The sequence below is a fragment of the Barbatula barbatula genome (genome assembly GCF_947034865.1).
Source record: "Barbatula barbatula genome assembly, chromosome: 2".
Lineage (NCBI taxonomy): Eukaryota > Metazoa > Chordata > Actinopteri > Cypriniformes > Nemacheilidae > Barbatula > Barbatula barbatula.
In genome coordinates this window covers 695,682-713,153 of record NC_136767.1, presented here as the reverse complement: position 1 = coordinate 713,153, position 17,472 = coordinate 695,682, and the positions used below count along the sequence as shown (strand labels likewise).

Genomic DNA, 17,472 nt, shown 5'->3' with positions numbered 1-17,472 from the left:
TTTTACATCATCTGACCACAACACCTGATCTCACTGATATGAAAGAACTGACCTTGTTGACCGTGTTGATGGGTGTGCGTGCCGACCCCGTGTGCAGTCTTTGGCGAGGCTCTTCGAACGCCCGGCCAGGTGACCTCTCTCTGCGCAGATCCATGACCCGTCCCGGCGAGCGGTCCAGGCGAGGGTCCATCATCCTCCCGGGCGATCTCTCCAGCCTCTGTTCCGTCAGGCGGCCCGGGGACTTCTCTCTGTCCAGGGGCCGGGCGGGGGACTTGTCACGGCGGAACTCCGTACGAGCCTCCCGGTAACGGTGAGGGGTTCCGGGCTGGTGGAGCCCCTCCTGTACGTCGGGCATGGAGGCAAGGCGCTTTGAAATGTGCTCGTTGTAGGTGGGGGGCCCGCGCTTGTTTGGACTGCAGGACATAATAAAGAAAACCAGGTGAGAATATAAAAGTGAGAGACTCACCACGGTAACCATAGATTCTACCCGAATTCCATTACTACGGTAAAACTGTGTGAGCTTGATAGGATTACCCACCACTGTCATCAAAACAAGAAATTTAAAACAGTATTGCTGTGACAAAGTTTAAATTGCAACACTTCATTTTATTTCACTAGGCCTGAATAGTTAACCTGCTGCAATAAAATAGTGCCTGCACTTGAAAAAAATAATTCTGTGGGCCTAGTAAATATCACAGAGATAAACAGCTATGTTAACTTCAACTTAAAGTCCCTGTGAACCAGAAGTTAAGATCGTTTTAACTTCCGTATTTTGACAGAAGATGCATTTTAAAAAGAGAAGGACCCACACTGATAAACTATTTACAATAAACGCTGGAATCTTTCATGAAAAAATAAGCATTGTGATTTCTAATTTCACTGGGACTTTAATGAAAAAATATGTATTTAATTAACTAATTATATTTTTGATATACATTTATACATATATATAGAAATATTTGAGTTATTTTTACTTAAAATGAGCAACTTTATTATTTACATTTAATCAATTTAAACAGTTTAATTAATTGATTTCACCGGTTTGTCACAGTTAATAATGCAATTGCTAAAATTCAGAAATTTGTATTGTTTATAACTTTATCATCTGGCACTGATGTAGCAATAAATAAGATTTGATTGATTAAGCATGTAGTAATAATTACTATGGTATTTAGGTAGAAACTTTAGGTTACCGTGGTAAATTCTTGTAAGTGTTCACCCATAGAGACGTGATTTTCCTATAGAATTTCACCAGTGAAAGCAAACGGTTTACACATGTCCCATCTGCACTATAGACCAATGAGCGTGCTTTACACTGATGTTCAGTTAAAATCGGAACATAACTCACCCAGAACAGCTGGAAACACACCATCACATCAATCACACGCCAACAAATGTACACAATAACAGACTGTAAGAGTAGCTATATGAGCAGCATAGGTTTGCTTTCATCCTACTGGACATCAACACATGGCAGTGGGACTCACAGAACACGATTAAATGAGTTTCTCAAGCATCTTCAGCTAAAATGTGCTTTGACATGTACAGTATGTGATGTGAAAGATGATATAAACAAGGGTTTCAAGGGTTTTCTTTAAAACACACATCTTTATTAATGATGCCCATTCACACATGGTTAAAATCTCTGTGATGTCACTCCTTTGCACATATAAAAAAAGCGCCTTTCTTCCTGTGAAGAAGAGAGAAAATGAGAGATAAACTCTGGACCAATGACAGACAGTCTTTCAGTCACACGGGGACATGATTACGAAACTTTCTTTTTTAAATGAACAACATATTTCCTCTCCAAATTTCTCTCTCCGGGTTTTGTTTGTAACATCAAATGTTTATATGTTTAACAAACAAATGGTACAGCTGATAACATGACATTTCAATACACACGCCCAGGTGCTTTTCATTGACCCATGAAGCTGAACTAGTTTTACTTTAACATGAGCCCATAAGGACACTGGAAAACAAAAAGATTGTTTGTACATTAACTAACAATGAAAACGATACCGACAAAACCCTGACTGCATCTGTCATCTAGTGAAAACTCTCTAAACAACACAAGCCCAAACAACACAAGGCATCCTCACTGGAGAAGAAAACTGGATCAAGTGGTCGGTGTGTGGACTGACCTGCGCGTGGAGCCGTTTCTCTGCGATTCTGCACTCGAGCCGTCCTGGGCCAGGTTTCCTTTACAGCAGATGACACGCAGTTTGTTCTGGTAGGATGAGGCCAGGTACACAGCGCCGGATGAGATGGCCGGACCCAGGTAACGTGGGTTAGGAATGTCCAAGTGTGCGTACGCATGTGGACTGAACACACACACAAAAACCCTCGGTTCATTTATACAGCGTGTGCGTCCCATCACAACAAAAAGAAGAATGAAATAAAAAACCAGAGAGATGTTTTACCCGAGTGCTGAGTGACTCTGAACCTCAATAACATCCAGAGAGTTGAAGTAGGTTACAAACAGATACGGCTCTCTGTACGCTGTCGAGAAGAGTCAACATGAAATCTGTTTAGTTTATATAACGCAGAAATAAAAAACGCTGCTCTAGTAATAAACTGAAACAGCTGAGGGACAAAATTGAATAAAAAAGACAAATACAAATGAAAACAGGAACACTAAAAGCAAATAACAGATATTTGATGCGTAAATCACTTATTGTTTGAACATCTAACATGAACATCGTTTTGTTTTACCGAAGGACAAAGGCAGACGGCTCCATTTGATGTCATCGGTGCGACTCCTGCGGCCGTACGCGTCCACAAACACTCCAAACTCTGTATGAACAATAACACACATTTGTCAGCAATCGTACGCTTCACCTTCAGATACATCACAAGACGGCACACGCACCGTGGAAGCAGAGCAGATACTCCACTTTCTGCGGAGAGCTGGACACCTGGATGATGGAGATGGGGAAACTATGAGAGGAGGCAGCGAACACGGCCGAGGCCAAAGTCACGTCGTTCTTATCCAGGAACTCTGAAAACAAGCACGAGATGAATCGTCACGAACTGGCTGATGTGTGCGCGTGACGTTTATTATTTGTGTACAGAGTTTATTTGTGCCCACCTTCAAGCACATACTGCTTCATCTCCATCTCGTAGAATTTATTGGTGCCGATGATGATGCTGTATCCGGTGAAGTGAATACAGCTGCAGGGTTCAGACGTCTCGATCTCCTGCACATCACACAACATGATTGACAGGCACAAAACATCTCTTTTGCCCATACCAAGCTTGTGCATACGTCACCTTTCTGATGCAGAACTTGTTGAGCGTGTCATTGTAGCGCAGTATGGTGATTTTATTGGGCATCGCAGCACAAATGCACATCCCGTTTTCAATCTAAAACACAAACACACACTTACTGGAAAAAAAAGACTCAAATCACTAAGACCAAAACGTACTAACGTAGTAAATCCAGGACCTATAATGTATAATGAATGGATTTCAATATGATGTACTGTAAAAGGAGTAGCGTTGTCAGGTCTCAGTCAGGGTGAGGGGGATGATGGGAAATGTGATTCAGGTGGAAATACCTTTCCAGAAGCAAACAGATGGCAGCCCTTCACCGCCTCAAAGATATACGGACTGAGATCCAGCTGAGAGGGCAGATGAGACTGAGCCAGAGACTGTTTCACCCGTTTAATATCCACCAGACACAGAGCACGCTCCTCACCTGAACACACACACAAACACAGATGACATCATCAGTGAGAGACAGACAGAGAGAGACAGAGAGAGAGAGACAGAGAGAGAGAGAGACAGAGAGAGAGAGCATACAGAACTGACCGGTGATCATGAGCAGTTTGTCCAGATCTTTAAGAATCTGGATCTGAAATACTGAGTCCAGACCCGGGATGTGTGTCAGAGAATTCTTAATGACATTCAGAGCATAGAGACCCTCCTCTGAGCCCACCAACACAATCTGAAACACACACACACACAATCACAATACAGAACACATCTGCAGCAGTTGTTTATGTGGGATAGATGATGAATCCGGTCCTACTCGTGATATTAAAAAACCTTCTGGCCACTTTTTAATCATGTGTAAATACTAAAAGAATATTTTCCAACTCGTTTAATCAATCCTGTCACATTTCATTTCATTGAGCCGATTTGAACATAGGAAGCGTCCCGTGCGTGCGTGTAGTACAGGTGTGCACCTGGTCAGTCAGGGGTAAAGTACAGTTGATATCCAGCCGGTCGTCTCCTTCTAACTTCAGCAGAGAGTTACCCAACAGCTTCTGTACACACACAGAGAGAGAGAGAGAGATGATGGGCTAAACACAGATAAACACATTTAACAGCAGAGGCGAGCGAGAGCGACTGCATTCACATGACATGGGCGGCAGAGTTTGCTTTACGTTTCAGTCAGTGTTTCCTGCCGTCAAACATCTTACACGCTGATCTGAATCAGAATGTGATGTGAGAAACTGACCGAAGACTGATCAGAGTCTTGCTGACAATTTTACACGGCAGTCACGATTCATATGGCGATCTAACTGAACATTCATAATAACTGTGAGCCTCACTTCCTTTAGCAGGAGTGACGCATGGTCAGCACTAAACATCACTACAGGAAACACTGACTGATGTTCACATTCACTGTATGAAGGCATGACCTCATAACCTGATGACCTCATGACCTGATGATGATGCAAGCAACAGGCACACCAGACAGAAGAGGAACCTGCATGCGCACACACACACTTGTATGGCTTATCTGTGTGTGTGATGCTCGAATCCAAGCAGCAGACACAATGAAACATCAGCACACCTGTGACATCATTACCTGAACCATCGGTGAGAGATTCTTCTGTCTTTTAGCACCTGCCTACAGTGTTCAGAACACAACACACACTTGTATTGTCAGAGTATTGCGCGCGCACGCACACACACCCCAATGACAGATAACTGCAAAACAAACATTCACTCACAGCATCTGCTTCGGTTTTCTCACGAGACCCTCTGCTGCCAGCCACCACTGACTCCAGAACAGCCACCCAGCGCTGCTTATCCGGAAAACTGGGAGCCATGAAGTACAGAGACTGACCGGGCCAACACGTGGTGTGAGGGTGAGACTCCAGCTTCAGCACGTACGGGATATCTGCACATCACACACGTTTACAATCACTCTATTGGTGGTGAGGACGCACCGGGACGTTCATGAAATCGGTTTATATAAATAGAAAATAACGTGATAAAACTGTAAAAAACAATTGTTATTCAACTGTGAATATCAGACAAATCCATTAGTTTTATGCATGATGTGTTTACAATACTAAATTGATTATGGCTGATATGATCGATCTGCCTTAAATACACACAAAATATCACTCAAGAGGGGAAGTTCACCAAAAACTTAACTTTGTGTGATATGTTTAGAGAACTTCCGCCGTCTTTGGAGCACAAATGACACGTTTAAGAGAGCACTTATTCTTCGTCGTCTTCTTGGACGAGAGCACTTTGACGCATGCGAATTAGGTTTGTTCACAACACGAACGCTGACTCACAACGTGGAAAAGTGCTCTCGTCCAAGAAGACGACGACGACGATGTGTTCTCGTGAACGCGCACCATACACTGACAAGACCAACTTAAGTCTGGATTTTGGTTTGTTTTTCACATATAAAGCATTCTTGTCACTTCAAATAAATGTAACTGCGCCACTATGAGCAGATGGACCAATGTAACCAAGTCTTTATGACTTTTCTGGACCTTGAAACAACTGACACCATGATGTCTATGAGGAGGCCTGAAAATCTCTCGGATGTCTCCTTAATATCTTCATTTGTGCTCTAAACATGTTTAACGTCATGTGGGGGAGGAAACATCCCCTTTAAAACCCGCATTCAAAGCTCTGGTAAAACTTTCAATGTTTGAATCGTCTCATCGACATGTTAAATGTAGAAAACTTTGCTAGATGAACATTAGTACCTGTATAAACTATGGTCTGTGGTGTTTTCATTCGACTGTTATTTTTATAGCTAAAGCCTTGACAATGACAAGCACACATGAACATACGTGTCTGACCTGATTTAGCCGTGTTGATGAGCTCAGAAGCACCAACGGCTCCGTGTACCGTCACCTCACCATCCGGCAAACACAACTCGCACTCCTCCTGCGGCTTCACGGAGTCTGAAAAACACACAACCATTCATGAAACACATCACACGAAACACAGCGTGACTCACACACACACACACACACACACACCTTCTGTGGGTTCACACTCATAGATCGATACTCTCGTTCCGTCCAGCACCACATATTTCCTCTCCCAGCCCTGCTGCCCTCGTTTCCCATTCCTGCGAACACACCACACATCAAACCTCCATTTAAACGGCTTTAAACAAACACACGCGTGTCCTGTACGTGCTGTGCGTGGACGCACCTGGGCTGCTTCATCCAGCCCTCCAGACGCACGTGACCCGACGCTTCTTTCACCTGAAGAGCGGGCGAGCTGCTCTTATCTCGACACAGAGCCTCAGAGAAGTGCATGGCGTACTCGGCCGGAAGACCGCAGGTCGCAGGGAGACATGGAGAGCACTTGGGGTGACACAGAGTATGACATTCTGAAAGATGAGACGAGAGAGGGAGACAATACCACAATGTTTTCATCTTATATGTACTAAGAGCATTTTAAGGTCATTCAACTTTAAGCGTGTGTCTTGTGTACCCAGGCATGTGGCAGCTTGTCGGCCGAAGTGAACAGTATCCAGACAGACGGCACACTTCGCCGCTCTCATATTCAATCCCACCGTGAAGCGATGAGGAATATTGTGATGCATCCGCTCCTTCACACGCCGCCCATACTCTACTCACAGACAGACACATCTTATCACTGTGTTTCCTCACAATAATGCTTTACAAGTAGGGATGCACAATACATTATCGGCCATATCGGTATCGGATGATAAATGATCATTTCTAATGTTATCGGCCGATATGTTATTGCTGATAAATCATTTCCTCTGGTTAAACTTCTTCAGCTGCACGCTGTTCACAGTTCAAATACTGTATATTAGCAAAGCATTGTTGATGTAGATTCAGTATTTATCGTGTGTAAATTATAGGAACAAAAGCATATTGTTTAAATCAGACTGCTGTCTAAATGCTTTCAGTCTTGAGACTCGTGGTTATTAAGAACATTTTTCTGGGTTGCTCTGGAAGAACATCTATCATACCATATACCAGAAAAGTTTGAAGGTTAAAGAATCTTAAACTGGTGTAAAGAAGTGTTGGTAAATGAGAACTAACGGTATAAAACCTTTGTTTTGCCTTTTGTTTCAGTCTTAGGAAATGTTATATTAATATCTAGATACTGTATATCGGCCAAAATTGACATATTGGTGCATCCCTGTTTACAAGTGCTGGTGTAAATAAGAGCATGGAGCAAAAGCATTTCCAGGCCTCAGAAATCCAAATGTCATTCACATCCAGCATAAACACGTTCGCATGTCCATCTTTATCTCAGCAAACAAACAAGCCAAGAGAAACGCTACTGAAAGAAAGACATGCAGCGTTCTGTGCGCCGTCTGACCCAACAAAAACATATGAAGCACAAAACCTGAAAGAAATGAAAGCAAGAAAATCGAGTTTGTCAACCCTCATATGAAAGCCAGTGCGGTGAAACCACATGCTGTAGATAGAGAGAGAGAGACATGAAGTCTTGAGCTGATGGGTTTAATGTTGTTGTGTCAGATATCATTACATTAATCCGCACATCGTCTCACATGCATTTTTTATATCCGAGTTCACGTTTAATACTTTGTTTAAACGTTTCCCCCCCGCAGAGGTCCGTTGAGATATTCACGGTTACAAAACCTTGCTTTATATGTATAAGAGGACAACGCAAACATCACAAGACCAGATATAAACCCATCAGTTGATAATCCTGAGAGCATTTCAACCGATCTCAGATCAGAACGAGGAGGGAGACATTGATGCGATGACAGAGAGAAACTTACTTTCAAACGTGACTCTCCTCTTCTCTGGAAAGAATACGAAAGAGAAAAAGCTCTCAGGTTAGACGGAGCAGTGAGAGAAAGATTAAAGGACGACAAACACAGAGCCAGAGAGACACTCACACGGAATATATTCAGAGATATTAGAAATCGTTCTCGGACGAAAGAAAAGCGACTGACCCTCAGGTGTGGAGGTCTCTTTGCGTCGGGCCGAGCTGGAGGGATTCAGCAGGCTGCTGGGATTGGGCTGCCGCTCTGGAGATTTCACGATGGCTGACATGAGGATCTGCTGACGGGCCGCTGGCATGGACGGAGGCACATGCTCCTGAGCTTTAAAATGAGCCGCTGACAGAGAGAGAGAGACTGAGATTACCATCGGATTTCCAAGACAGATGTTTCTATATTGGACGTGGGAACATTGAATGACTTCTCACCTTCTTCTCGAAGACTCCGCAGCTCGATTCTCATCTTCTGCAGGGCTTCCTCCAGCTCGGAGCATCGAGCTCTTTCTTTCTCCAGCGCTGATTTCATGTCAGTGTACTGTAAGGGGACGGCGGGCTGAGACGCCGCGGCTGTGGCTCCGTTAGCCGTGACTCCCACCTCCTCACGCCGACGGCCGAATATTCCCTGTGTCACGATGACATTAATACAGACGGTGACTACGGAACCTTTATCATCCTACAGAGGTTTATTGTGTGATTAAGAAAACCATTTACACTTCTGCTGGCCACCAACACATGGATATGAAGCTTAATGTGTCTTAATAGACAAGAAATCAAGATTCAGAGTTAATCTATCTTAAAAATAACTTTAGAGATAAAAGATTTGATTTGCCTTTATCGTTACAACAGATCGAATCGAAAATATAAAGAAATCGCTTTTACTTTCCGTTAAAAATATGTACAAAAAACTACATTTGTTTATTCCTGAGCGTCTGCAGTTCAGTGATAAAGACTCGACACAAACATTCATTTATATCTTTAAGTATACAGCAGACTGTAATGAGACGTGATGAATGAGCTTCACGCTGAGACACCCAGAGGACAAACTGCACTGGAACTGTAATATCAAAAAATGCTTATGCCTCTCTTTCTCTCTCTCACCTTCTTTTTCTTAGCGGGCTGGTCCATCTTGGCCTGCAGAAAGTCAATGAGTTTGGTTTGCTGAGAGATTGTTCCTTCCATTTTCACTTTCTCATGAGAGTACACGGCCTGAAGAGAGACAAGACAGCGACAAGATGTGACAAAAAAAAGTTTCAGTGTTCAAATGTCATTATAGACCGTCTGCAGCTCAAATAGTCAAGTATTGCATTACCATTTGCTTTATGACTTCATGAGAGATGATGGGTATGAGCCCAACACACACACACACAAAATGAAATGAAAAGTGACCCTGTTTACATAAACATCAGTGGTGTTTTCTGAACAATTGATGAGTTCAAGCTTTATTTTGGAAAATGGCATCCAATTATTCTTAAAAGATTAGAAAATATTTTTTGTAATGAACATTTTACAACAATTGATCCGTGCATATTTTAGATTTATATCTTAAATGATTTGAGAACAAAATTTCTTACTATTATCTAAAAATAAACAAAGAAAATTCAATAGGGAAGTTTTTGCATGCAAACCCCAGAAGCGCCTAAGAGGTGACGTTGATATCGAGCGACCTTATGTATAATCTGTTTATAGCGTCATGTTAGCTTTTACTTCTGCTGATTGTGTTTCGGCTTTAAAAGTAACAGATGTGGTGTTCATTTGTGAAGATGATCTTGATAGACAAAACGTGTAAACATCAAAAACTGTGTTAATAACAGAGCTTATTTTTTGCGATCTTCCAAAAATCTATGGGAATAAATGCAATCTAACATTTTAGGTTCACCTTCTCTCTCTCTCTCTCTCTCTCTCTCTCTCTCTCTCTCTGTGTGTGTGTGTAAATGAAAGGCCAGTCTGGGATAATTATACACCTTCATTCACACACTCAACACATGAACTGAGCTCAGCTGAACGTGTGTGTGTGTTTACCTGTATGTTCTCCAGCTGGTACTCCAGGTCGGTTCTCTCAGTTTTCAGCAGGTCGGTCTGATCCAGCGCGTCCTGAAGACCCTGTGTCAGTCTGAAGATGTGCGTCTTCTGTAGATCCATCTGCTGCTGAAGTTTCCCTTGCTGAGATGGCCATAAACAATAAAATAAACACGTCTGTCCGTTTCCTTAAAGCTGTTTTTTTATTTATTGAGTCATACAGACACAACGTGTCATCATACCTCCTCCATGAGTCTTTGTTTCAGTTCTCTCTCCGTCTCAAGTTTTTGCTGAAGGCTCCGTGCGTTCATCTCCAGCATAGCATGCTTCTTCTCCAGATCATTTAGCTGAAATCAACAAAAACAAGAGATCAAGACGAGCGTGTGATTGGTCGTCTCAATGGTTCACAAGAGGAGAACCGGGTCAAACCAGCAGGACAAACCGTCGTGAGCGTGTGTGTGTGACTCACAGTATCAGACAAACTCTCTGCTTTAAGTCTCTGCTCTTTAAGAGCCTGTTGTAAAGCCACAATTTCAGCTTTGTGTTCCCTCACGGCCAGTTCGATGGCCTGCCGAGACTCGGTGCTGCGCTGGTCCGCCCGTAACCTGCAGAACAATGAACACGACTTTAATCTCACCTGGGTCGAGTTTGAGAAGCTTCAGAGAGTTTTGCGATACGAACAGATATGTATAATTCCGTATTTCGGATGATCAGGTTGCTATAAAACCCCTTAACAAGTGAAATGATATTTGTGAACGTGTGCATCTCTCACCGGTTCTGCTTCTCATTGTCCAGCAGTCTCTGCAGGTCTCGAGTTCTGCGCTCGGCCTGATTCTTCTCATCCTCCAGAGCAGATCTCCAGTTCTCCCATTGTCTCTCTTTCTCCAGGAGTTCGTCATTTAAAGACTCCAGTTCCACCACCTGCTCCTCCAGCATACTGCATGTGGTCTTCAGGGTCTCGATGTTCTGAAACAGGTCCACACAAAAGCCCTTTTCATACACACATCATGGAAAGATACAGGTGTCCCGGGATCATTCACACTGCCAGTGATTTTATAGAATCGTTGCGTGTGTTCACACACATCCCGTAAAGACACCTGCGTGATATACATTGATGTAAAGCTATGTGAATTTTTTAAGTCGTGAAAATAGGCTTGATCACGGTGACAGATATTTTTAGGTGGCAAATAATCTCCCTTTATGGTTATTATTCAATAGCCTTTATGCAAATGAAAAAGCTTACTTTTAATTTGTATTTTTTATTGGTAATTGCAGAACAATGAAGAGGAATGTGGCACAAGAACGCAAGGTAGGCTAAAGCCCAATGAGATCACCATAAATAATTGTTCGGTGCAAATTTAAATATAACATATAACAGAACGCTGCGAGTATGTGACTCGTTCTTTGGCTGAACACAAATTAAACTGCGTTTAGAAGCAGACAACGCTATTCTCGCATCTGACCTTAAGTTTGGTGATTATGACTCTTGCGTTCATCCATGATTTAGCTAAAGACACATATTTTTTGCCCTTTCAATAACATTAAAGAGTGAATATTCGATGTCTGCTCTTGTACCTGTTTCTGGTTGTTGAGATGCATCTCTCTGTCGGCAACCTCGCGGCGCAGACGGTCCACGTCCTGATCGAGCTGCAGTCGCTCCTCGTTCTCCACCGTCATCTCGTCCAGTTGTTTGGACAGGTAGAAGTTCTGTCGGTTCAGCTCTGCGTTCTCTTGGGTCAGCTGGGTCAACTGCTCCTCCAGGTCTGTGATCACCTGCCATTTATTAAACTTACATCATCCTCACGAACAACCTTCATCCACACCCTTATAAATATTGTAATGATAGGCTGATTATCCATCATGGGCTTGAGATATTTTTGAAAATCGTTGTGAATAAAGATTATAGATGCAGATGGAATGTAGTTGTTTATTAAAGAGCTTAGAGTCTGTTGACCAATCAGCTTTCACATGACGTTATTTCCCTACAGCTCTACTGCAGTTAGTCATGTGGTGTACAAGGCTTTACCTGATTGCCTCGAGAATTCTGTACCCGACTACTGCATGTTGGGCACTTCATATTTGTTACTATGGCAACAATCACAAAGCCAGCATCAATGCATGTACTGTACAGCATGTTGTTGACCGACAGCAAAACACATTTATGCATTTCTAACGGATGCTCTATATTGAGAACAGCATCGAGAAAACTCAGGGTCAGACTGATCCAGGGTCTGTGGTTTGGGATGAAAAAGACGTTAAGGATGTGCCCTGATCTGTATCGATTCTTTGTGTGACTCGGGCTCAAGTCCAACAGAGCAAGAGAAGTTCAGATCTTTTACTTTTCAGATCAATATTTTCTTCTTTTGTGCCCAAATCCCTGAAGCTCACAGTCACTGAGGTCAAAATCATGTAACACTGTGCTGCACCCCTTTTGGTTAAAACACTGGTAGTGCAGGGGTTTGTGGGTAATATTTGTGCAGGATTTGAGTCTTACCGAACAGCTGTCTCTCAAGGCATCAAACTTGCGTTGAATGTCATCTCTGTGGGCCTAAACAAACGTGAAAGAAAAACAATCAGTACGTGTTTAATCTCTGCATTTTAATTCATTTATAAAGTGATTTATGCTGGAAATTATTACCATTACCCTATAGTACACTTTGAAGAAATGCAGTGTTATTATTTTATTAATAACCCAGTTAGGCTAAAAAGGGACAAATCCCAACTGTTGGGTTAAATGCGCACCCAATCGGAATCCATTATTAAAGTGGATGATGTGTTGTGTGTGTCGTCTCACTCTGAGAGCGGTGATCTCCTCCTCGGCCTCTGCGGTGGTCTCCTCCAGCTCAGTCTTGGCCTGCTGCAGTTGACTCTCGAGGGCGTGACGCGCCGCCTGCAGACTGCTGATCTGAGACTCTCTCTCCTGCAGCGATAGCGTCAGTTCACTCACCTGTCTCTTGATCTCCAGCTTCTGTTCCTCGTGCTCCAGACCCATCTGAAACACACAAACACACACAACGAAAACATGATACCTCATCTCCCAGCTTCACTAGTCCACAAGTGTCTGAATCCAATAAATCCATTAAACCAGCTCATGTTAAGAATGGACAGCTGGTCCTGGTCATCTCAAAAACAAATAGTTGTTTTACATTAGTAACCTAATTCTGCATAGCAATATCTTTTTATTTGGTAAGAAAGATTAATATCTCACAATTAAATGCATTGTGGAAAAGACTCTTCTTTTTTATTATTATTTAAAGGCTGAAGAAGATCTCACCTCCCTGAGTCGGGTCTCCAGCTCTAATATGCGAGTCTTTCTGCTCTGTTCCTGCTGGCTCATCTTCTCCAGATGTTCCTCTAGTTTGGCGTTCTGAGACTCCAGTTTTCCTGCCTGTGACTCCAGATAAAACTTCTGCTGTCGTAACTCGGAGATCATCTCCTCTTGCGCTTTCCTGAGAGAGACACTGAAGTCAGACTGACCGTTGAAAGATCACACAGGACTCATACGACAAACCCGTATGTGACTCGCTCTCGGGCAGAACACAAAAGAAGATATTTTGAGTTTTGTGTTCATACAATTGAAGTCAATGTTGTTTGGCATCTTCAAAATATCTTCTTTTTGTGTTCTGCAGAAGAAGAAAGACATACGGGTTAAGAACACACTGAAGCTCTTACATGTTCTTCTGTGTGTAAATGCTGCTGTTGGCCGCAAGTTTATTGGCCTCGGAGAGCTCGGAGATCCTCTGCTCCAGACTCTTCATTTTATTATCCATGGCGTTGATCGTCTTCAGAGAGAAACAAGCGCTCGTTTTGTTACATGTTGAAATACCTGCTTGACATTTGATGATGAGATGAGACACTTACAGCTTTCTGCTCGCTGATGAGTTTGCATTTCTCACGAGCTTCTTCCTCGTGCTGAGCGCGTTTCTGCTCCAGACTCTCTTTATCGGCCATATCAGTTTTCATCTGAGCCTCCAAAACCTTCACACACACACACACACACACACAGTCAACTTTAACAAGACAACAACTAAATAAAAGATACACCCCATAAATACATATTTAAAAACACCACTTCCCATCACTTCTTATTTCCACGACTACAACATTTCCTGAGAAACTTTAAAAAACGTAATTTTCAATAGCGCATGTTGACATGATATTGATCATGTCTAGTCAAGTCAACTTTATTTATAAAGCACTTTTTACAGTTTTCATTGTTACAAAGCAGCTGTACATGAAATATATTGACTACAGGCTAAACATTAAAGTTATACAAGTTAAAAACAAAAAAAGTTTAAACACACAGAATCCGGACACGCACACAGGTTCAAGCACATAAATAAGAAAACTTTAAATTCAGTGCAAAACTGTTTTCAAACGGTGGCGAGGAACCCAAAACTCCAGTGGAGAACCCAGACATGACCTCTGACAAAAACTGAAGCAGCATCTCTACAAGCTCGACAGTTCTTGCACAACTAGGCTAAATAAAAAAGAAAATAAACATCATATGTTGTCATATCTATCTATATATATATGCCTTTGTTCAATAACAAATAGTGCGATATTATTTATGGGGTATTTCTATATATATATATTTATGGGTATTGTCACCAACAACATTTACAACAGTTTGTTTTTCCAAATGCACAAGATTCTAGTGGCCAGTAAATATTTAGTGAAGTTAATAGTGAGAACTTGAAGCAAATCCATTCCGAGGATGTCACGTAACAGAAATATAACGCAGCACAACAGAACTTCACCTTGATCTTATCCTCATAGAGTCGCTCTTTCTGGACCAAATGAGCTTCCATCCTCTGAGCCGTAGACTGAGTCTCTCTCAAGTTTTCCTCGAGCTCCTAAACACACACACACATGCGGTCAGATCTCCAAAGACGCTCCAGCACATAAAGTCCCTCAACAGCTGAAGTGAGAAAGAAACTTGCTTTGAGAAGCTGTGCGCAGCTCGAGGGTTCGTCATCTAAGTGTGTGTGTTCCACAGTGACGTATAAAGACGTGTGTGTGTGCTAACAGATGGGACATCCCTCAGTGTGTGCTGTGTTGTAAAGTGTTAATCTGTATGAAAGTTAAAGCAGAGAGATGCTGAAGGCTGACCGCAGAGATAAATCAGCGTGCTGTTTGGGGTCAGTTGGTTAAGGAGGCGTGTTAGCGCTTTAATCTTTGTTAGTCTGATCCGTCTCTCACCAGTATCTTCTCAGCCATCTGTTGGATCTGTTGGGATTTGGTCTGGATGTCATCCTTCAGTTTAATTTCTCGACGCTCCACCATCTCCAGACGCTTGACTTGGCTTTCCAAAGACTTTCTGCCTTCCTGTACGGAAACGTGACAATACATCGAGAACGATACTGAATCCCAGCTATTTACAAACAACCCCAATTCAGATGATGAATCACTAACAAGCTGGAAACGTTCACGCCTTATGAATGAGAAAGTTGAATGCAGAATGGCTCCATAATTTGGTAATGAATATATGTCCTCAGTTACCTCAGTCTCTCTGAGGCGTCTGCGCAGCGTGTCACTGGGATCAGATTTACTGCGCAGACGCTCCAGTTCTTTCTCCAGACGTTCTTTAGCCTGACGGATGTTCTGCAACAGTTCTGTGGCTTCTGTGCTCGCTTTCACCGCCTGCAGTATCAAAATAAAAAAACAAGATTTATTATATATAAAACTCTTTGTTCCATAAATGAAAAAGCAACTGCGTAGAGAGAAATATTGACATCATCTACCGGTCAGTTTATCAAACTCTGGTGTGCATTTTATCATAGTAAAACCACTTTTTATAATGTTTGAAAGACTATACAATCAGAAATGTTTTTGACACTTTTCATTAAAGTTTCCTTTATAAAGCATTCGTAAATGTGTTTATTAATGATTAATAAGTCATTTGCAAATGCATTATAAAGCAGTTATAACTGAGAAAATAGAAATGGATTCTAACGAAATACCTGGCAAGTAGACTGGAGACCGGTGGTTTTTCTATTTATGTATAGTTCATTAATGGTTCACATGAAACCACTATATTAAAACACACTTTCATGGTTTACAAACATTTATAACTATTAACACTTTTTCAATTTGGTGTTTTGAAGTTGTGAATGAATACTTCACAGGCATCCTCTTTTCTTTAAAATGCACTTTCATGGGCTTTCAATACATCTAAATGTATGATTCACATCAGAGATGATGAGCATTACTACAATAAATAATGAGGAGGAATAATAACTAAGCATCATGATCTGAAGGCACCGTAAGACATTGGGAATCAGATCAGGTAAGCAACATGGCTTGAAAAACCATAATAAATCAAATAAATAATCAATAAATACGTTAATTAAGCATTTTAACATGCAAGTTAAAAATGGCTCACTATTTGTCAGGTATTTCGTTAGAATTCCCCTTTTGATGTAGTTATAACTGCTTTATAATGCATTTGTAAAAATATGTATTAATGAACATATTTATAAAAGCTTTACCGCAAAAATATATAAATACAAATTAGAATCTCAAGAAGCAATTCTGCGAAACAAATGTTGTTAATCTGCAGAGTGGATGCAAATCAACATCATATATAACAATATAATAGATATCAAGTTCATTAATATAAAATTGATCTGAGGTGTGATCAAACATGCGTGTCGACTATAACAGGTGTGGCTCATTCGATTCTACTCATCTCTCAGCAGAATCTGATCTGAGAACAGATTACATTCATTCATCTGGTCTGGTGTATAAAGCCGAAGCGTTCAGCAGTGATTGTGGATCAGAGGATATACGGCACCTTTGAGAGTTTATCCTGAAGCTCTTGAATCTTCAGCTGCTGCTCAGCGTTTGTCTACAGACATCAACATCAATATAACAAGGCAAACATGTATTAGGCCCAATACCAGCGTGAAATAATCCAAAAGTAAACCTTCTTTCCAGGCTTCAGAAGAAAAGCCACAGAACAAACGTTGAGTTATTTCCGCCATTAATTGACATTTTGATTCATTTGGATTGTATGTTTTGCACATGTATTCATTTCAAACTCCACAGCTTTAATAAAAACAAACTAGAGTATCATTATAAACGCTCATGACACTAGAGAAACAGTTATTCATGAAGAGCTTGTTTGTCCGGGTGAAAGCAATCACACTACAGTATGAAGAGCATGTTGAGTATCATTCAGGATGACTGATGACCACATCAACACACAGATTGATTTGCTTATGTAATCTCCAAATGTTGGATGTCATTTTAAACAGTACAGATACCGTATTGCTATATTTTCTGCGTATACATTCAGATGAAGGTCAGAGTTTAAGAGATGCAGCAGTGATGATGGATGAAGATATTGTACCTTCTCTAGTTTAGAAAGTAGTTCCTCCACCTCGGCTTTACCCTGTTCCTTTGCCTAAAACACACACATTAACTTGAACACATAATCTATTGATACACAACCACATA

The 17,472-nt window shown here is 41.6% G+C and overlaps 1 protein-coding gene across 1 annotated transcript in view; it reads right to left on the bottom strand.

Moving 5' to 3' along the window:
* cita (citron rho-interacting serine/threonine kinase a) overlaps positions 1–17,472 on the bottom strand; it is a 39,158-nt gene that overhangs the window by 1,272 nt on the left and 20,414 nt on the right. The window contains exons 14-46 of the mRNA XM_079449778.1: positions 17,366–17,419; positions 16,808–16,861; positions 15,514–15,654; positions 15,214–15,339; positions 14,772–14,867; positions 13,873–13,989; positions 13,684–13,793; positions 13,286–13,460; positions 12,806–13,003; positions 12,506–12,559; positions 11,587–11,784; positions 10,784–10,977; positions 10,481–10,616; positions 10,254–10,358; positions 10,015–10,155; positions 9,094–9,201; positions 8,425–8,617; positions 8,171–8,335; positions 6,703–6,840; positions 6,418–6,598; positions 6,240–6,331; positions 6,057–6,161; positions 4,962–5,131; positions 4,188–4,268; positions 3,811–3,946; positions 3,558–3,697; positions 3,271–3,363; positions 3,089–3,197; positions 2,870–2,998; positions 2,713–2,793; positions 2,421–2,499; positions 2,142–2,321; positions 53–413 (exon numbers count right to left, since the gene is read on the bottom strand). Of these exons, the coding sequence (XP_079305904.1) occupies positions 53–413; positions 2,142–2,321; positions 2,421–2,499; positions 2,713–2,793; positions 2,870–2,998; positions 3,089–3,197; positions 3,271–3,363; positions 3,558–3,697; positions 3,811–3,946; positions 4,188–4,268; positions 4,962–5,131; positions 6,057–6,161; positions 6,240–6,331; positions 6,418–6,598; positions 6,703–6,840; positions 8,171–8,335; positions 8,425–8,617; positions 9,094–9,201; positions 10,015–10,155; positions 10,254–10,358; positions 10,481–10,616; positions 10,784–10,977; positions 11,587–11,784; positions 12,506–12,559; positions 12,806–13,003; positions 13,286–13,460; positions 13,684–13,793; positions 13,873–13,989; positions 14,772–14,867; positions 15,214–15,339; positions 15,514–15,654; positions 16,808–16,861; positions 17,366–17,419 (4,440 nt within the window). The remainder of the gene's footprint in view (positions 1–52; positions 414–2,141; positions 2,322–2,420; positions 2,500–2,712; positions 2,794–2,869; positions 2,999–3,088; positions 3,198–3,270; positions 3,364–3,557; positions 3,698–3,810; positions 3,947–4,187; positions 4,269–4,961; positions 5,132–6,056; positions 6,162–6,239; positions 6,332–6,417; positions 6,599–6,702; positions 6,841–8,170; positions 8,336–8,424; positions 8,618–9,093; positions 9,202–10,014; positions 10,156–10,253; positions 10,359–10,480; positions 10,617–10,783; positions 10,978–11,586; positions 11,785–12,505; positions 12,560–12,805; positions 13,004–13,285; positions 13,461–13,683; positions 13,794–13,872; positions 13,990–14,771; positions 14,868–15,213; positions 15,340–15,513; positions 15,655–16,807; positions 16,862–17,365; positions 17,420–17,472) is intronic.